This window comes from Hesperophylax consimilis, chromosome 14 (assembly GCF_061612785.1).
Source record: "Hesperophylax consimilis isolate HC1 chromosome 14, BYU_Hcon_1.0, whole genome shotgun sequence".
Lineage (NCBI taxonomy): Eukaryota > Metazoa > Arthropoda > Insecta > Trichoptera > Limnephilidae > Hesperophylax > Hesperophylax consimilis.
In genome coordinates, this window is record NC_142849.1 from 20,847,343 (window position 1) to 20,869,276 (window position 21,934).

General features: G+C 33.1%; 1 protein-coding gene across 1 annotated transcript in view; it reads right to left on the reverse strand.

The window, feature by feature from the left end:
- LOC149418042 (putative 2-oxoadipate dehydrogenase complex component E1 homolog) overlaps positions 1-21,412 on the reverse strand; it is a 29,841-nt gene extending 8,429 nt beyond the window's left edge. Inside the window, exons 1-10 of the mRNA XM_089639627.1 lie at positions 21,116-21,412; positions 13,468-13,591; positions 11,945-12,113; positions 11,063-11,282; positions 10,397-10,558; positions 5,750-5,823; positions 4,970-5,083; positions 3,971-4,084; positions 3,206-3,313; positions 504-661 (exon numbers count right to left, since the gene is read on the reverse strand). Of these exons, the coding sequence (XP_089495753.1) occupies positions 504-661; positions 3,206-3,313; positions 3,971-4,084; positions 4,970-5,083; positions 5,750-5,823; positions 10,397-10,558; positions 11,063-11,282; positions 11,945-12,113; positions 13,468-13,591; positions 21,116-21,299 (1,427 nt within the window). The 5' untranslated portion in view covers positions 21,300-21,412. The remainder of the gene's footprint in view (positions 1-503; positions 662-3,205; positions 3,314-3,970; positions 4,085-4,969; positions 5,084-5,749; positions 5,824-10,396; positions 10,559-11,062; positions 11,283-11,944; positions 12,114-13,467; positions 13,592-21,115) is intronic.
- Between the last annotated feature and the right edge of the window lie 522 nt (positions 21,413-21,934).

A 21,934-nucleotide genomic window follows, 5' to 3' on the forward strand; every position in this document is an offset into this window, starting at 1 on the left:
TATGCAAGAAAAAAACATGGCCAAAAAGTGCCTTTTCTTTTATTTTGTGGATGTTCAGGCATAAATATTCAATTTTTTTTCGATCATTTTATAAATAACTTAATTTTCCACATTATACAATAAAATCATAACCGAAAATGGATTCGTAAGTAGGAGATTTTGAACTTTAAAGCAGTTTTCATAGGCCTTTACAATATTTTTTTCTAGGCTTATAAAAAGACTTATCTAAAAAATACTCGATTATTTCAAAGGCCAAGATGTATTCTACTCGCAGTATTTAATTAAAGCATCTGAAACATTTATAGGCGACCAAATTTTCAAACCAAAAACACATGATTTTGCATTATTACTTATAGCATCACCTTAAGTGCGAGGTGGAAATCAACAACTTTCTCTTTTTAATAAATCCCTCAAGACTCTCCCTCTCATTTGTTTTCCAGAACAAATCGTTGGTGGTTGGTATTCATAGTCAATGCATTTGTTGTTTTTAAAATATAACTTACCTTCTATCGTTGACTATCTTGTACAGGAGAGGATTAGTGAAGGTGGGATCGTCCACTTCATTGTGGCCCCACCGTCTGAAGCAGTTGAGGTCAATGAAGATATCTTTCCTAAATTTTCTTTGGTACTCAAAGGCTATCCTAGTGGCTTTTGCAATAAGCTGGAATCAAAAGCAAATGATAATTTTAACGGATCATTTTTTAAAATAAACATCTTACATATCACAAGAGCGCACCCGTCTGTACAGTATAAAGACAGGGGAACTATATTGCCACCCGGTTGGAAAAAGCCTTGTGAGGAGGGTTAAAGTCGGGGCTGTAGAAAGGGCTTTATTAATGCGGCACTCGAAGAGGTCTGGATTATATTAAAGAGGAAAAACAGATGCGGGTAATCAAAGCAAACATCAACTGTGAATGTGTTAGTACGAGAGCCCACGACCAAAATTTTTGTCTCATAGCAATACGGCCAAAACCGCATCAAATCGATAGATACGATTATCCTGAACTCGAAAATACCAATATCAGACATTTTCCGCGTAGCGTTTGATCTGACCGAATTTTCAAAATTGTCAAAGAATTTTACCGAACTGCATCATAGCAATATGTCTGATTTGCAGACTGTAGTTGAATGATAGTTCTGAGATACCGGAAACATATTTTTCAGACGTTAGTGGTGTAGCGCAAACCCGTAAAATCACTTAAAAAAATTAAAAATGAGACAAAAAAAATGTCTCATAGCAATACGTCTGAAAATCTTTTTTATTAGTAAATTTTGGTTATTTGATGCGAACAAAACAATTTTCAGACGGAAATGTGAACGCATTAAATTTTGAGACCGTTTTGAAAATGTTAACAAATTTTACCGATCGGTATCATAGCAATATGTCTGAAAATTGTTGGACATGATAAAATAAGTTGTCCACATGTGCAAAAAATTTATATCAGACAAATTAAGTGTATCACCTTCTCTATCAGACAACTTTTCGATTCTCAGATATCATTTAAAAATCGTATTGAGGCATCTTGAATTTTCTGTTACAAACCAATGAATACGTTGCGACCCTGAATTTATTAGATGATAATTAACAAAGAATTTACCCGAAACCGTAACATTGAAGTTGAAGGACTGAAATAAATCGCACAAAAGGAAACTGGGATGAAGTTGAAAAAAAACGGTTTATTCAAAGTTACAAAATATTCTCGTCGGCCAGGCGACTCCGAAACGTTATTTTCGTTTTTGAAAGTATATGCTACACTTAAAGTGTCTGAAAATAGGTTTTTGGTAATCATGGCAGCAATACGAAAAGTTGAAAAAAAAAATTATCCGTATTGCTATGATACAGGTCGGCTAAATTTGTTGACATTTTCAAAAATGCGCTCAGGCTATATGCTACGCGCAAAATGTCTGAAAACAAACTTTTTCGTAATACAATTATAAAATCTATGTACATTTTCACTATCAGACGTATTGCTATAATACCGATTGTCTTTTTTTTTGACACAGCAGAAATGGCCTCCCACGCAGTTGCTACACTTTCGACCGTTACTACACACCTAGTCGGGTTCAGAATCATACAATCTAACGATTTTATAGGGTTTTTGCCGTATTGCTATGAGACATGGTTTTGGTCGTGGGCTCTCGTACTATGTGTTCCGCTCGTGTTCGTTGTTTTTTGTGAATGTGTGTACCAGTACACAGGGGTTCAAGGCTGCTATCTTATTCGAGAAGGCTCAATTGAAATACCTATTGAACAGACTTAGCATGCCTAAATTGCGCCTGTGCATAGGAGATGCGAATCGCTCTGTTAGGAGTAGGCTTGAGAGTGGGTCGGTGGTTTGGAGCCCACATCAGGTGAAGTATTCCCTCATGTTGGAGAGAGTGCAGAAGAAATTTCTGAGATTCCTCTACCTGAGGGAGTATGGCTACTACCCGTGGCTCTATTCTACTGACTTTCTCTTGGGCATGCTCGGTATGAACCATCTACGGGTCAGAAGAGATGTGCATATTGTATCACACTTCTTCAAACTGATTCGTGGATGGTTAGTAAATCCGACTATCATGGAGAGTATTAGTCTCTATGTTCCTGATGGTTATCTCCGTCACCGACAGCATAGACTGTTTTATCTCCCGGCCTGCAGGACTAACTTGCCAATGGTCATGCCGGTGGGGAGAGCAGTCTTGCTGTTGAACAGAATTAATTCGGATATCGACATATTTAGCATCGGTGAAGCTGCCTTTAAAAGGCAAGCTCTATTGATGCTGGTATAGTTTATACACCGCTAACTATTATGTAATACCATTTTACAAATATACTTAAAAACGAAATAAAATGTAATTTTGTAATGTTTTTAAAGGAATAAACAAATTGAATTGAATTGAATTGAAAAACTGTTAACAACGGATTGTCAATCAGACGGACCTCTCTCCTTTGCACAGAATCAAGTAGGTTTTGTCAAGTATATTTAGTTCTAGCTCATTCCAAGTATTTCAATGGAGTTATACAACATAGGAGGTAATAATGGTATGGGCTCTAACTGTTCTCCCTGTTATAGCTTGATTTGGTTAGTTATTAGAAACAAGGTTCAGTTTGTGTGGGTTACTCCGGGTTAGGTTAGGTTAGAGTGTGCAAGATGTATAATGTTTGGACATTTGGTACTGAGAAATATACATAAATTGAGCGAGTTTAAATGGGTCCTTAACTTACCTCTGGGTGGTCGGCATTTACATGTATAACTGGCGCATTTATACTCTTTGCGAGGTCGGAGCAATATCTGCTGGACCGACCTCTCTCTCCAGGAGTTGTGAAGCCAATCTGGAAAAATTATTTAGTCACAACTTGGAAACATACAAAGATTTTCAATGACTGCGCTACGATAAAATATAAAAAAAAAACTTTTATGAAAAAATGACTTAAGAATGCCAAAATTCCCATAGGAAATCTCAACAAAACCTTATTATTTTTAAATATGAATAACATTTAAATTTAACATTCTGCGAGGAAATCTGAAGATTTTTATACTAAATGTCTTAATTGTTATTACTTTAACCATAAACAATATTCGTCAGCACCTGGGAACACTTTTAAGGACGGGTTGTTTCGGAGAATTTGAATAATTCTTCAAATTTCAAAGTTAATTTTCAAGTTCGGGGAAAGATTTTTTCAAGTTCTGTTACTATTTCAGTTCTGTCAAGCAAGTAGCCTATAATGATAGGTATTATAACAGAACTTGAATAGGACTTTTACAGAACCTGAAAATGAGCATTAAAATTTGACGAATTGTTCAAATTATCCGAAACAACCCGTCCTTAATGTATCGAGCTTGAATAAATTCAAAAATATATAACTATGTATGTCCCCAATTAATTTGATTTAAATTTAGAATTGCAATAAAATTTCAATTTTGTACTATTCATTTTCCTGCTATTTTAAGTTCAGCCCCACTTTTTTTATGTTATCAGAAATACATACCTGGTTATTGATAATAACATGTATCGATCCTCCAACATCAAAGTTAGGAGTTTGTGCCATCATCAGGCATTCCTGGTTTATTCCTTGACCAGCAAACGCAGCATCTCCGTGCAACTGTAAAATAAAACATTGCATACTTTAATAGGAAGTTAATTCATTACAACCACACAAAAAAATATACACATTAAACGTATTATGCCAAAACGATTATGAAAAGGTTATTGTATTAGACATGTGTTTCATTTAATATCTATCCATATATCTTTATTTATATAAATGAAAATGTAAATGTTCGTTTGGTCAAAATCTTAAAATTCCAAAAGTTCTTCACTGATTGCTTTGAAATTTTGGCACAATGTTGCATTAGAATACACATGTATTTTTATGTACATTTATTATATAGATGTAACCTGTGACAGGTAAACACATGTTTTTTTTTTAAAAACAGCCTTTTTTTGGACGTAAAAGCAAAACGCGCTGCTGTTTCTCTATCTACACAGACAGATCGAGCCACAGCAACGCGTGGAGGGGTACAGCTAGTCTAAAATAATCTAAAAACACTCTTACATATTTAAATATTCACATCAGGTAAAGAAGATGGTTTTTATGCAAAAACAGGCATAAAACGCAAACTCCCCATGTACGCTATTAAAATCCCGAAGTGTTTAAATAAGAGTCACGATAGGTTACTTACAACCAATACAAGAAGATAGAAGTTTCAACACCTCCAAAAGACAATATTATAATGTTAATATGTATGTACTAGTATTTTTCTCTTTATTTCTGTTATTCTCATTGTAAAACTTTTATCTCACCTATCTTTTTTTCTTTTAATTGAACTTTTTGTATAATGTTGATTAATTTCCTTAATTCCTTATTTTATAAAGTTATTTTTACTGTACGCTTTGCCAATATGGATAACATTGCATTGCATAACCCCTGCATGTGGTCCGGAATAAAAATATGATTTCTATAATTAAAAATACTTTGATAACATACCTGGACGTTCAAGACTTTATCCCCGAGTCTTGAATTCGGATCATTTGAATAGTCTCCTTCTTGCAACACTTGTTGCTTTGAGCGTGTTTTTCCCATTGACACCGGATTCACCACCTGAAAAAGTAAGAAGTTAGTTCTTTATGTTACATAATGTTTCAACCTGTTACTTATGTATGTTTACTGTTGCTGTCTTTTCAATACAGACACAAGGTGGGGATTCTGTGCTTGTTCTAAAGATATTTCAATGAAAGGTGCTCAGAAGTATTAGCGTGATTGATCACTTGGGTACTAGTGCACAGCCGGAAGATACATAAAATGCATGCAGAACATTCGAACATGGCTCACATTTTCCTCTTTAGATGGATCGTTTTTAAATTAATTCTTGTGCTTGTTGGATAATTTGCAGTTTTCTCCTTCCTACAACATGGATCTCTTTAAGACCCAGGTTTAATAACGCATTTATTTCTTTAAAAATACCCTCTTCACAGCATACATATAGATAAATTATATGGACTTGAATTCCTTTGAGTTAAAAAAGTATGATAGATACTCTGGGAATCGTCGTTCAAAATCTTAAAAGTACTGGTTTTAGTCGTATTTAGTGACCACATCTGAATTGCTAGTTACTTCCGAATGATCCTCTTTCCCATCTCCTACCACCCTCCACTCTCTTCACCCTGACAATATACCCTAAATTGAGGATGACACATTCAAACATGCTAGGTGCAGTTATGAGCCTTACGTCGATTTCTTATAAAAAATTGAATTGCAGTATCTCACCTCAAGATGTGATGGATTATTCAGCATCGAAATAGTGAAGCTGTTCCCGTCGATCTCTACCTTTTCCGAAACACCTGAAAAAAAACAATTATTGTTAGTATGTAATGTCCAGAGATGTGCAAAATGGGTACCCAAAACCATTTGAAATGCAAAATGGAAATGGGTCTAAACTTTTCCATTTGAAAATGCAAAATGCAAAATGGTTTTTAGAAAAGCATTTCAAATGCAAAATGCAAAATACATATTTTCAAAATGCATTGAAAACGCAAAATGGTTTCTCAGGTCAAACAATTAAAAAAATAATAGAATAAATTAAATAATTTTGTCATTTAATAATGGACATCAATGTAGAACAAACATTATACATGATGGTAAATCCAAAAACACCACGACTACAGATTATGAAACCACAAATAATTTGCGCGGGACTAATGTTGCCAACGTAAAAACATAGAAACTATATCTAACATTTAATATTACAGCGTCATGGCCCCATGTTCAGTATTTGAATCAGTATTTTTTGTAATGGTTTCACTCAATTGCTAGGGCTCCTACCAGGGAGCAACTTGACAGATGGAAATTATCTCTCATAGCGAGGTTGAGGACCGACTGATATTTGGGGCTTATGAAAAAAAGATGAGTAGAGATAGTAGGAAGAATGTTGCAAAAAGCATTTAAAATGGAAAATGCATTGAGAAAAGCATTTAACCTTTTGAACGCGTTAATTTGCTCCGTTTTATCTATACCCGTACGCGGTACATATTTTCAAATACCTATGCACGCAATTAAATGTCAAATTATAGCATTCTGGCATTATTTATTGGACTATATAGACAGAACAGATTATTCTCCACAATATGAAAACAAATCCTCGTGTGTCAACACTCTTAGATGTTTATAAAAACAAAAACATAAAATTTCATACAAAGACGTACCGTATCTTTTGAATGTGGTCCCGCCATTCACTCGCCGTGTGTGTAATTAGGCCACTGCGTTGATAGACATAAGTGGGACACCATGATCACTTATCATTTTTAGTTCTGAAAACTTTTTCTCAAACTCTTTTCTAAACTCAACACTTAAAAATAACACATAAATTTTATATCACTTAATAAATATTGTTTTTTAAGCACTTTAGAGGAATCTCTGTCTGTCACATTTTTTTGGAACTATGGTAAACTTTAAAACAGGGTTCGATACATAAAGACACACCACATTCTTTACATACGTATCTCGTTAACTGCATTTTTTTATTTTTCAATCGGCATACACGACATCGTCTACGCGGTTTTTTTATTTTGCCAGTTGATGGAATCAATTCGGCCATATGCTTTGCGGCATATTTAGGCAAAACCCGAAACGGGTTGAGGTGGGCTGATGTATTAGGCTCTGGTATTTGAGAAATCTCTGGTTTATATTTCTCAACTAGTTGCATAATAACCGCCAATTGAAAATCTGCTAGAGATTTTTTTATACCTGTCACTTGGGTGTACAAAATAAATGAATTCAATAAATATAGGTCAAGTATGTGAAAAAATACTTTTTTATACCATTTTATGGTCTTCCTCATACAGGATAAACTGTTCAGCATCATGTCGCTTTTGTCAACAGCTCCCATAGATTTATTGTAATCAATGACACAGGCGGGCTTGCGAATGGGTTGTTTAGTTTGATGATTTATTTTACTGGTTTCCTTAAATGAGTTATCGTGCAAGGTAGTTAGCATGTGTACATCCCTTTTATCACACCATTTTAATGCTAAAAGGGGACCGCGGCTTTTTGACTCAATTTCGCCTTTTTTCAGTTTAATAAATTTTGGCATTTCCTTCCGGTTCTTTTTTACCGTCCCACAGGCATTTGTTTTTTTCGAATGCAAAAAATTGAATAAATTTGGACTTGAGTACCAATTGTCACACCATAAATTGTGCCCTTTGCCAAAATAATCAGTTAGGAGTGTAGTAACAACAGCGCCGGTCATTCCCAAGTTTTGTTCATCTGTAATTTCCGTGCCTTCTCCGCAGTAAATTATGAAATCTAGAATGTATCCAGTTTTCACATCACACAAAACAAACATTTTGATTCCAAAGCGATGTCGTTTTGATGGAATATATTGCTTAAAAATTAGCCTACCCTTGAAAACAATGATACTTTCATCTATACATAGGTCTTCATAAGGTATCACAGACTCCTTAAATAGTGTTCGGGTGTGATTTAAAATTAACCTTATTTTATAAAGACGATCTATAGGAAGCGAATTTGAGTCACAGAAATGTAAATTTTGCAACAACAATTGATATCGATCTCTACTCATGATCTGGCCAAAAATAGGGGAACTTAGAAATATATTTGTACTCCAATACTCTTCAATAGTCAAATGTTCGTTTCTTGTCATAAGCATGGTTATTGCAAAAAATAGATACATTTCTTCAATACTTGTGTCCTTCCACTTATGAATTCGTGACTTCGCACCAAATTCCTTTGAAATGAGAAGAAAAGTATGGTAGTCGTTTGTTTCTCGAACTATTTCATTCATAATCGAGCAATTTAAAAAATGTTCAAAAAAATCACTTTCTGTTGAATTTTCGTTAAATTGTACAGAAACGCCGGATTGAAAATCATCAAATTCGTGCACTATTGGAATATGAGGTCCAGACACCCAGGAGTGTAGCACTTCTTCACTTACAGACTCATTCGCTTGAGTTTCTGTATCTGAAAGTTCCGAAGGTTCAAATTCATCTTCGGACATTTCATAATCAGAATCCAAAACGTTCAATATATTTTCAATTTCATCATCTTCCAAACTATGGGCCATTTTTTATCCGAAAAATCAAATGAATTAAAAAACTAAAAACTTGTGAACGTTTCCTAATAAATTTTGAAATAGTATATAAAACACGAAAATAACACGCACTTTAGTAATATATAACTAATACATATATATAACAAAATATATTTAAATTAATAAAGTATATAGTAAAGTCAATAACTCACTTTTGTAACACAGTAAAATGTTAAAAAATACGCGCAATCGGCACAATATGGTCACTCGTGGATACAGTAAAATTGAATTTGCTAGACGAAACACAAGAAATCAAAAAAAAAAATGATTTCTGAAGTGAACAAATTAATTTGAATTTTTCGTAATAATTCAATATTACAGCAGAACACAGAATGTTATCGGCGCAGATTCCACAGATCAACTCGGCGCGCGCAAGCGCAGATAACATACTAGTACTAACGCCATCCGTTGACAAAATTGTGAACTAAAGCACTCAAAGGCGCGAAGAGGCGCACTTGATTATGGATCTTTTTTTATGAAATACAATTTTATTTTTGAGAAATACTTGTAGATGTCAGCATCGTGATAGTTCTACGAATGTCCAAGCGAGCAAGAAATACATTTATGACGAAAGAGCGCTGGAATATCGGCCGTCAAAGTTTCCGTATCAACTGTTGATACGGCCGCGTGTGAGTATAGACTTTTTGCCGTAACAACAGTTGATACGGCCGCGTGCAAAAGATTAAAATGCAAAATGCAAAATGGTTTTTAGAAAAGCATTTAAAATGCAAAATGGAAAATACCCATTTTGCATTTTGCATTTCCATTTGAAATAGATTTATTTGAAATAAAGCACATCTCTGGTAATGTCAACATCAATAAATACAAGCGAATATCTCAGAATAACTCAAATGATATCAGGGCTTCAGTTCGAATGAAACCAAAAACGACGGGTAGTCAGCAACAGTAATCAGATCCTGCACATATCAATGTCAAAACTTCAAGACTACCAAATTTGTTTAAAATTCTAAAATACTTTCTTAACCGACTTGACCCAGCACGCAACAGATTACACCCGATTAATATACTAACCAGATCATTCGTCACCTAGACAAGGTGTAGATACAATGCAATACAGTTTTATTGCTAAACAAGATTCCATTCAATGTACCTGCGCGTTCAACACGCTCTTGTGTCCTGTTCAGGGTTGATCAAAGCAAAACGAACTCTAAGCAGAATTCTTGCCTGATCAGATTATGCAATAATTACAATAGCGTATTATCCAAGGTTGATATTTTCAGTTGCAAACTTACCAAATACACAATGTCCATAAAAGAATATTTCTCTGATGGTTTGTGAATAATGTTTATGTCTCTATTGTTTATATATCTGTATATCATATTATGATTTGAATTATATCTACGACCTCTATCCATGGCTATAAATGTATTTTTTTGTAAATTTTTCGTTTTATGTAATCTTGTTTTGTATAATTTTTTTAATTCATATTCCTGTCTCACAAATTTAAATAACTCATTCCCTATTATGCTGTCTCAGTAGAGGTAAAGTCACAAGGAGGAAATCCATAATTGGTTTTATTTTAGCTATATAATACTTATGTACAAACTGATTAAATGTAAACTGTCGATTTCCCGAAAATGAATAAATAAATAAATAACAAAGGAACTTTTTCAGAGAAATAAGCAGAAACCATTCTTGGTAAAAATATTCAATGGTGATGTCTAACAGAATATGAATGAGCTGCCTACATAAGTCTTTTCTTCTTATAGTCACAGTAACCGCGCAATACATATTCGGATGTCAAGTCTCTGAATCTATAAGTAGAATAATTAGTGACTGTTACTTACTATAGTGATTCGGAATATCCGCCATCACTTTAGTAGATCGGGAGAACTCGGGGAGGCCTCGGTATTTCATGAAGATCTTGTTTGGTGGACAGCCCAGCAGTCCAGTCAACAAGTTCAATTTTCCACGATGGGGCATGCCCAAAATCACTTTTTCAAGGGTGTCTGGAATACAAAAATAATTTATGGCTTAAGTATTATGTAGTAACATGGTTATATGGACTCTCTGGGGGTAGGAAAGTATCGATAGACAGATATTAAACAGCTATGTATTTGTTGTTTGAATCCCATGTCGCATTCGATATTGTTTTCAAATAGGCTATAAATGCCATTTTGATTTTTTTGACATTATCCACTTCAAATACTGTTCCCTGTTTACCCCGATTCTTGACACATTATTATTATTACATTAAATCCTAATAAATTGATCGTTTTGAAAGATGGTCACGATTCAACGGGTCAAAGATGGAAAGTTTTCGAGGCATTGTATTATCGGAATGGGTTTTAGGATACGGTATACTTTTAGCCAACCTTTCTCACATGCGAGCGAATAAGACTACAATAAATAAAAATTTCATTGCATAAACAATTTTAGGGAAGTGTTATTATATGTTGAAGAAATTGATAGTGGCAACAGAAAGAAAAATTATTATTTTAATAGATATTTACCATTGCAAGAAAGTTTAAACAGTTCGGTGAAGAAGGCCATCATGCCTTCGGCACCTTCTCCACCGTATCGCTTGACGGAGGGGAACTTCAGGGCCAGGAAGTGGTCCCAGGCCTGCGACTTCAGGAGCTCGGTGGCTATCACCACCTTCTCCACAGGAGTCAACTCCTCGTTGGCAGCTCCCTCCACGCGCTGCGCAAACCATTCTCTCTCCTCCTCGGACTGAAAAATACAACAATTACTCGTTGAAGATGGTCATTATGGGTTCATATTTCTATTCTTTAATTTTTACTGTTGTTTCTATGTATTTTCTCAAATATTATATCCTTTAGCGTACATAATCTAAAACGTAACTGTAATTTTGTTTAAAAAAAAATGAACTATCTTTATGAACAATCTGTAGTTATTGTGAAAACTATATGGCCAAAATGGGTGAAAGCCAAAAAAAATTATGGATCGATAGATAGTTATTAGGTCGACAGTCATTACAGGCTTACTCTATTCACTTCACTCACACCACATACTTATCCCAAAGGGATGCCATGGAAAAAATTAGGTTTACGGGTTTCAAAGTGGGCTCTTTCATGGCTTAAGACAGCCCTGTTTACAATCCTGCGCAACACAGGGTGTATTTAAGCTTTTATGTAAACATTTATAGTTTATTCTGACTACTTCATTGTTCCTTCCTTGTAAGCTCTATAAAAATTTTAAGCTTCCCCCCCTATAACTTGGAAGCTGGCGATGCCCCTGGGTTGGACGATAGTTGTGCCTTTAGAAATCAGGCCAATTAAGACCCAACAAAATAAAAGTTATGTACTTAAAGACAGTAGATGGAGAGGATACGAAATAGTTTAGTAGATAATATTTGGTATTATGATCCTTACTTCAAGGTAAGTGAATTCGGATGAAAGAAATTCACAATATAGATTCTGCAACATCGCTACTGCTTCCGTTAAAGTACCCCATCTTTGGGGCACATTGAGAATTCCTCTGAAGTCCAATTGATCTGATGATGAAAGGCCGAATCGTTCAGGATTCAGTTCCCGTAATTGTCTGAAAAGGGAAGATAAATATTAAATTATTATTGAACAAACATGTTATCAAGGGCTGCCTCGGTCATCAAGATAAATAAGTTGGAAAATGTGGGTGATTCTATATGGGGTGAGATTTTTAGAAAATAGTGTTCAAATTTAAATGTAGCTGGGTAGTAACTAATAGCAAAAAATAAAACGACGCATTGTGACATAAATCTAGCAGCATAACAACATAATATATTGACCTTATTAATGTCAACAAAGATCATGTGATAGATAAAGTTTAAAATAACTGTTATCGCATTATGAAGAGTAAAGTTACGCTGATAAGATGATTTTTTCAGTTTATAACATCAGATGGAAAAAACGAAAACAGCAAAAAAAAGTATTTGTTAGAATATTCCAAACACTCGCTTGTACTTAGGTTGCATGAAGTTAGTAATAAATACGCAGATGTGGCAGATCTATTTAACTGCACGCAAGGTAGGTACAAGAGGGCTATGCTATCAAATCTTTTCAACCAATATTAATTTAATCTAATTCTACCTTATTTGCACTATAGAAACTTATGTACTTGTATCTCTTGTTTACTTACTTACTTACTCTCTAATGTCATTTCACAATCAAATGCCACATATATTTGTAATTCTTTTTTTAAAATATTTCTACGATTTTAACTGTGACATGTTATCATTGTTTATGGTATATTTATACCGTTGATATTAAATAAATAAAATGGAGAGTTGTGAAGATTTGGCTGTTGGAGATTGGTTAACAACATGGTGGCTAAACTCTTGACTCTGCAGTCTGGAATATAACAACATGGTGAACTGAACTCTTGACTCCGCAGTCTGGAATATAACAACATGGTGAACTGAACTCTTGACTCTGCAGTCTGGAATATAACAACATGGTGAACTGAACTCTTGACTCTGCAGTCTGGAATATAACATCAATGGGGCATACGGGCATGAGCCTAGCATGGTGGTCAAAAATTCTCATTGACTGTAATGAACAATGCATTGAATATAGATTTTTTTATTATTTTTAAATGTGACCTAAACTATTGAGTCTGCAGTCTGGAATATAACAACATGGTGACCTGAACTTTTGATTCTGCAGTCCGACATAGAGACATTATGCCATGCCCCAAAAAGCTTTGCAAATTCCTCAGTCTTTTCTTGAAGTAGATAAGTATTTGAATATTAAATTGATGATTCATTAGACTTTGATTCGATCTTAGGTCATTTCAAAGATGCGTTCACCTTCTGACCTTCATTCAGCTATCGAAATAACTTTTGATAAGAAAAACATGATTACAAAGTAATTAAATTGAATTAATTATTGTTGCGTAAAGTAAAATATTGTCTTACGTATAATTTTTTCTCAAGTCAACAGGATTTGTTCTAGCAGTTTTGTGTCCCAATTCTCTATAAGCAGTTACCAGTCTATAGAAGTTGCTTTGGCTATTTCTTGACTTCAATACTTCTTCAGGAACTGAAAACATAAAATAAACACTATTATTATGCTGAAACTAAAATATTTAATGTTTAATCAGATGGGTGCATAGAAAATAATTACTTCTTGATGAATTTGGTTTATTTACAAACTTTTTTAGGCAGTGTGGGTAGTTTCTACAGGGCACAGAATTTTATCCCCTACATACAGAAAAACTTAAAACAGATTTTTTTCGATTTCCCTAATTTCCAGAGCAAAGGTTTGCAGTCGGAGTTTTTGAAGTTGAAAAGCATATTTGTTTTACAAACAACCAAAATCAACAATTTCTGACTTTTTAATACAAATACCTCCCCATTAAGAGAAAGTAAAGGGTACGTACTGAGGTAATCTAAAATCTAATCACATGTCACCATGTTCGTTTGTGAATGTGTATGGTTGGTTCCAGCTTGAAATATTGGATTGTTTTGGACCCGATAGGTGCTGTTGTCGAGATTTAATTTTTTCAAAATCATAATTTTATTTTTTTTCCGATTTCTCATCCAAAAATACATACAACCACAAATATTAACTTCCCTACATAGAAGGCGGTCTGTGGCAGGACAACGTCCTATATTATAAAATGCATTCCAAATGGTTGAATTAAATTCTAACTGGTTTCTAATCATATACACAGATATAGGAATATTCATATGTCTATGATCATATATAAAAAAAGTCCTCACAAAACTCGAAAATTAATCGATCGATATCGAGATACGGAGATACGAGATACGGAGTCGAATCAAAGTGAATGTAATGTAATTTTTTGACAGTAATATTGTGGTATAAATTATTGAATGATAGAAAAAGTCGGAGGCGCCCGAGAAAGACAGTAATATCGAAGCATTGCGTGGTATCCCCTAGTTTGCCATAAAAATGGCAACCAAAAACTTTTTACTATCAATTTATAGAATTCGGCAAAATTCAGGTTCATGTTATTTATAGCAGTGGCGTAGAGAAATGACTAACTCTTACGACCCCGGGCAAACCCGATAACCATAACTGGGCAGTTCAATAATTCAACTTATTAACACACACCATGAAAAATTACGTAATAGTATGCCCACTTGCACTGTTCGGTCTTCGCGTAAATAAACTATCGCGGTCTTTGTAGCGTTGTATCAGCGACTTTGTTATAGGTACTTGTTCGATGGATTGTAGGTATTTCGTGAGGGTTTAGGATCACAGGGGACCATCTACAAAAACATAGTTTTGAGATAAACGCAAATAAATAATGCTCATATGCCCAAACAACTGATATGCCCAACTATGTCTGTATAGTATAGTATGTACGAGATAGAGCTTAGTGTCACCAATACATATGATTATGGCATTACCGAAACCAAGCTTACCTCTTTTTTGTTGCTAGGCCACTGTGATTCTAAGCCCCCGAATTGTATACCATAAGTGAGACAGCTGCCGCATGCTTTTACTCCTATGGCAACAGTGTGTTAACATCTTAAGGTCTCTGTCTTCATGTAAATATGTGAAAGTAATCAGAAGTAGTTAAATTATTGCGAAACGAATATTCAATGTGTACCTTCACTACACGTGCAAGGAGCAAGTACCATCAATAGTACCTACATATTCAACTCCAGCAGGGGGCCGCACGGTGGCTTAAATTTGAGCGCTGGCGCGACATTGACCCCAGGTCGGCATGTTCCCGAAATGAATTTTTTTTTTACCAATGTGTTCTCAAATTAATTAATCACTGACATTAAAAAAACCATTGAAACCAACATCCGAAGCTTACTCACTCGGTAATTACGCGCAGAAATGAGATGTTCGGGCGCGCAACTATGCTGCTGTATCTAGGCGAGTTTGAAGGCGTGCGAAATCAGGTTGTTTGTGTACTTATTTTACAAAAAAAGTATTTTTAAAAGAGATATTCTTTAAGATACGTGCTTTATTTAAGTAACTGAAAAAATTTTTTTTTTCATAAATTATAACTGTTGCCTTGGTTCAAAGTTTACCTTTTTTTTCCAATTTTTTGCCTTTAATGGAGTAGGAATAAAAATCTTCACGAATCTTCACGCTAATTTTAATAGGATATTATTGCTGTGTCTTTTTTGTACACGAAAAAACAAAATCACCACCAACTTAAGCCAGCCACTCCAGGAATTGCATTTTTAATCTCTTACTCTTATCTTTAACTCCTATATGTGAAAAAAAGATCAACTTAATGTAATATTTTGTTCTGCGTACGAGCAAAAATAAAATTTGAAAGTAATTAACCACTAAAAATATTGCTGTTATTTACATCCAGAACGTAATTACGTTGGTTTATTTATATATTTGCATTTAGTTGCAGAAAAAAAATATAAAAGAGGGAATTTCCCTCTTATTATTATTCTTTAGTTGTATTTGAAGGTGTGCCGAGTTTAGTTCTTAATCTGTTTATCGTTGATTGAAAGTGAAAACTTAACCATGGATAATGTTCTTCAAGGTAAGTTATTTTTTTTATTTTATTTTTATTTTTTTATTATTTTAATATAGATCATAGTTACATTAATACATACATTTTTTTTGCAAAATATAATATTTAGGTACATAATTGGTCATGTATACCTTATCAGAAAAGAGGAGCTCTTGTGCCTGATAAGGGAGCCACGATTCTTACTTCAGTGATTCAATGTTATGTGTAAAATATAAATATAATATATCCATATATTTTTTTAATATAAGTTTTTTTTGAAAAAAAGTTTGATTTTATTGATTTGTTCTTGTTGGTTCGTAATACAGCGCAATTCGGAAGGGAGATTATTGTAGTTTTTTATGGCTTGGTAAATATAATGGTTTTGCATTTGAGTTGTTTTAAAGATTGGCGTAATAAATTGATTTCCATTTCTCATCAGTTTGTAAAATTCTTGATATTCTGTGTTATTTTTTTCTTTACACATTTTTATAATTGAAGTTTGCTTAAATATATCATCAATATTTGGTACTGGAAACATTTTAAAAAGCAATTTTGTTGGGAAAGTAGAGTTTTTTTTAAGTATTACCTTTATAATAATTTTTTGCGAGACTTTTACTGAGTTAAGATTGTTTTTATAAGATCCTCCCCAACCTATGATTCCGTAAATAAGCAGAGAGTGGACAAGAGCATAATATAATTTTTTTAGTATTTTCACATTTAAAATATTTCTTAACCTAACAAATATATATATATATTTCCTTATTCTCTTTACTAACTCCGTAATATGGCTTTTCCATTTCAAATTTTCATCGATGATCACACCAAGATATTTAATTTCAGAAGAAGAGTTGATTACAGTAGAAATAGGATTAAGTAGTTTACAGTTGACATTGTCACAATTTTCATCATGGATTATGATATTTACTTTGTGTTTAGGTATTTTTTGTAGTGAAAATAATACATATGTTGTTTTTTTGGCATTAAGTGTATATTATTGTTAATATTTAAATACTTGCTCAAAGTTATAAAGCCATATTTTTAATGCAGTTTATATTTCATCTAAACAGTTTACCCAAATAATTATAAACATAGGGTTACTACTAGAAATCACATTTTGTATTTATGTTAAATTATGTAATAAATATTTAGTTTTCAGTATATAATTTATCTGTTTTTTCGAAGAATTATAATCCATAAAATTATTTAGTTTTCACTGTATTTTTACTATCTGTTTTATAAAGAATTATAATCTATAAAATAATTATTTAAAAATGTTATTATTTGTTTTTTTAAAGAGTTATAATGTACAAAATTGTTCACTGTATTTTTATTATCTGTTTTCTTAAAGAATTATAATCTATAAAATACAAACTTAGCGCCCAAGTTACACGCTAATTTTTATAAAAGCATTAAAATCATTATCAACATTTCAAGTAATAAGAATTAACAAAAAATAAGTGGTATTTCTTATTAATACTTAAAAAAAACATCAATGATGCCAAATGGTCGAAGCCGAGAGCGATGTCGCGCCAAATCATCAAAATTGCCCACTGTGGGCCGGCGTAAAATAATATACCTACTTTCGTTTACACGCAAGCCGTATGAGATGGAAGATTCTTTTGAAAGATTTTGTCTTGTTAATTTTATTTATTGTTAAGTTAAATAAGTTAGTTATAACGATAATTTCCGCTCAAGATTTGAATTCATTCATTCTTTCCCGTAAACAAAAGTGAAATTCAAATAGATTTAATTAAAACAATACAAATAATGTTGCCTTCAGAATTTGATATTTTTCGTAATAAATTTACACAATATCGTAGCCACACCATAATTACATCAATGAGCCACACAGTTAAAACTGAACAACAAAGCATACAGGAGAGTGATTGGATAATATTAATATGGTAGCCACACAGTTAAAACTGAACAACAAAGCATACAGGAGAGTGATTGGATAATATTAATATGGTAGCCACACAGTTAAAACTGAACAACAAAGCATACAGGAGAGTGATTGGATATTATTAATATTATATCAGTGTAAACAGAAAATTTTCAAATAAGATCAACGCTTATTATAAGGTCGACACTTGAAACTTGAAAGAAAATTCTCAAGTGTGAACCTCCTCTCAACAGAATTATAAATTTTTTGGTTAGAAATCTTGAAGTTCAATAAAAGTTGAACAACAAAAATTGAAACGTCTGAACCGTTATTATTGACGTAATTTTTTTAATGTTTGCATAGGTATTATTTTACCGTGGGTCTGTTGCTAAGCCACTGATAGTATGTAAAATACAACAGGCAACTTCAATTTCGTTATTTTTAAATGATAAACTAATGTTTATAAAGACAATGTTTTTTATGCATGGCACACAGAGGATAAAAAAATATTATAAGCAGTAATTACTCGCCTGAAATATCTATACAAATTAAAAATATCTCAAGAATAAAAATAAATTAGACAAAATAACGAATTTTAAGGTTACGAATTCCGCTTCACGGTAAATATGGAATGTTTACTTTGAATTAATACTTGAATTTAGTTATATTATTACTAAAAGTTACTATAAATGTTGGGGAACCTTTAATAACGCCTGCTCGCGTCCCCTTTAGAGTTATATACCAGTTTTCAAGTAGTTTGTGGGCTACGCTAGGTTTGTATAGACTGGTTTGTGATTTAATTCTAATACGATATTATGAATATAATCCAACTCTTGATATGAACATAGTCGCCGTCGCCGACATATCGCGTAAGTGACTTAATAAACGAAATTAAAATTAAAAGTGCGTATTTTTCCGTCTCCCCCGACATAATAAATCATGTTTTGAATTAATAAAGCTAAATCCATTTGTTTGAAAATGAAATATTGCGTATTAAGAGTGAAGCGGAATAAGAGAAAAATAAAACAGAAAACCAAAGAAAAAATAAAGAAATTAAAACGATTCGGAAATTAAGTGAAAAATGAAGAACATATTATTACAGTCAATCTGGTTTAGAAAATTGAAATGCGCTCTTTGATTTGGCCAATTTATATAATACACAATATGCAGGATGTTAGTAATAAGAAGTTAGTTATTCTGCACTGTAGTAACAGACAAACACTATTTTCGTCAGTTGTCCTTTGGGAAGAGATACATTTAACATTGAAAACATTATACAGGGTGCAGCAAAACAGACGGTGCAGTTTTGAAGGGCCGGTGGTCCTTCAAATGCCATACGTAGTAATGCAAAATCATGTGTTTTTGGTTTGAAAATTTGGTCTCCTAGAAATGTTTCAGATGCTTTAATTACATACTGCGAGTAGAATACATCTTGGCCTTTGAAAGAATTGAGTATTTTTTAGATAAGTCTTTTTATAAGCCCAGAAAAAAATAATGTATAAGGCCTATGAAAACTGCTTCAAGTTCAAAATCTCCTACTTTTTCGGTTATGATTTTATTGTATAATGTGGCAAATTAAATTATTTATAAAATGATCGAAAATTTTTTTAATATTTATGCCTGAACATCCACAAAATAAAATAAAAGGCACTTTTTGGCAATGTTTTTTTCTTGCATAAATCAAAACAGGCGGATGGTGTTAAGCGGGAATTTAAACCTTATCGCCATCTACGTAAGGTTTATTATTGACAGCGGCTCAATTTAAAATATTGCACGACGTAGTGCATCGCCTTAATTAAGCAGACTAAAAATATATATTCCAGGTGTACCAACGATAATACCTGGTTCTTTTTTCATTTAAATTATTATTCTCAAACTAAAAGTGTAGGTACAAATTTAAAATTACTCGATATGTTATTTTGATTGCACAACAATATTTTTCTATGCAATTATCTCGTTGATAGAGTGCAACGAAGCAGTGTAAATTCATTTTATCAGAGAAAATAACGTTCACCAAAACAAATTTATTTTATAGCTAGATTGAAGTCCATTACCAAACCTGACACTGTCATCGCAAAGGTCAAGATAGTCAACTTTGTAGTAGCCACAATATAGTTTCATTACAACGCGGAAATAAAAGAAACTAAAAATATTCGGTTTATCGAACATAACATTACCTAATTGAGATCATTACCATAATAAATTATATATTTATTACATAACTAGGTAGCCACTTATCTGGTGCTGCTAAAACATATGAGTAAACAAATTTAGAAATGTTTCACAATGTTACCATTTGACCTCTAGTGTTGTGAATTTTTAAGTTAAGGAAATTAATTTCAGTTCGAAATATTATTTCAATCCCGATTATGATTGAAATTGCAACTGAAAACAACAATTACTGAAGAGCGATTGATATTTAAAGCCCTAGAAGCCGTAAAGGAAAAAGGGCGTAAGCGACAATTTTAACAAAAAATGTTAGTTATCCAGTTTGATTAGATGAAAATTCTAATCAAAACTGAATGTTTAGCTAATTTTTCATTATAATGTCGCTTACGTCCTTTTATCTCAAATGTAATTGATATTGGGTAAGAAATTTTTAAATTTGACAATATCGAAACGTTTTTGTTGCGTTTATTTTGTGTTACACAGGTTAAGTAGGTCATAATTAGAGACAAAAAAAGAAAAGCAAAGGACAGTTGATCGTGTTACGTGTTACAGATGGAAGTGGAGCATCTAAAACACCTATATTTGCTGGCAGATGAAAATACTTCAACAAAAACTTTATCTACAGTCGAATACGACAGAGAAAGTCTTTCCGATGAAATTATTGTCGCGTTGTCCACATTCGAAACTTTATTTGATTGATATACTGTTTCGAAAACCAATTTTTTAAATACTGGACATCACTTCTGGGTGGGTACCTATTGCCCAGCTGCGCAAAAACGCACCAAATTTGAACCGACAAATCTTAAACACCAACGCAAAATCAATTTAATTCGAAATTCAAATTTAATTGTGTTCATGAATGCACGTCCCTAATTAAACACACGCCCTACACTCCCACATAACGTGCACTAAAAACTTTCGGCCATTTACCGTGATACATTAATACAATAGTAGAAAACACAATAATTTTTCATGGATTCTCTGAAATTACTACAATTCACTGATGTTTTTAATTAATGACTACGATTATAATAATAAAATATAGTATAATAATTACCGCTATATTCTAGTGCACTTCTGTTTCTGGGTCTGTGCCCATAGACCCCGTTATCACTGTGGTAGTAAGTTCTACCCACATTAAATTGTCCAAAAATTGTGTTTAGCCTAACCGCGGCGGCGTTGTTGTTAAAGCAACTAACGCACGACACCGCGGCCGAGGATATTGTCACTTTAAAATGCATTATAAAAATGCCGACCTATCTATTGAGTTTTCATAAAAGATCGGGCGGCATTTTTAATTCTACAGAAATAATAAGGAATACAGTATCACAAAAGAAGTGTTCTTGTCCCGTGTTCGACGACAACTGCGGACTGTTGGATATTGGGTCTTGTTTTGTGGGATATGCGTGTGATCAGTGGCGTAACCAATTTTTTGCTGGGGATTTGTAACAACAAAAAAACTTTATAAATTTGTGGATTGTACAAAAATTGTAATGCGTTGTAGGTAACTCGTTTATTATACAAATTGTGAAAAGTATACATGGTAGGCTAAAATGTACTAAGATCTTGACAGCAGAGTGGAAATCTATTCGTTTGAAGCCGTGAAAACTATTGAATCGTGAGCTCTGGCGTCATGAAAATTGACTAGCTATTTCGTGCATTATGTTGTTCCATTATATTACAGAACAAACGAGATAAGAAAAAATAAGACAATTTTTTAAATTAATAAGTTTTTCTTTTATACTTTAAATAATATTATTATTCAATTTACAAAAAAACAGCTTATGTATAAACAAGTTCTGGTGTGCAGTTTTTATTACGCGTGACAGCTGTTTCGCCTTCTAAGGGCATTATCAATCAGAAGGCCAAACAGCGG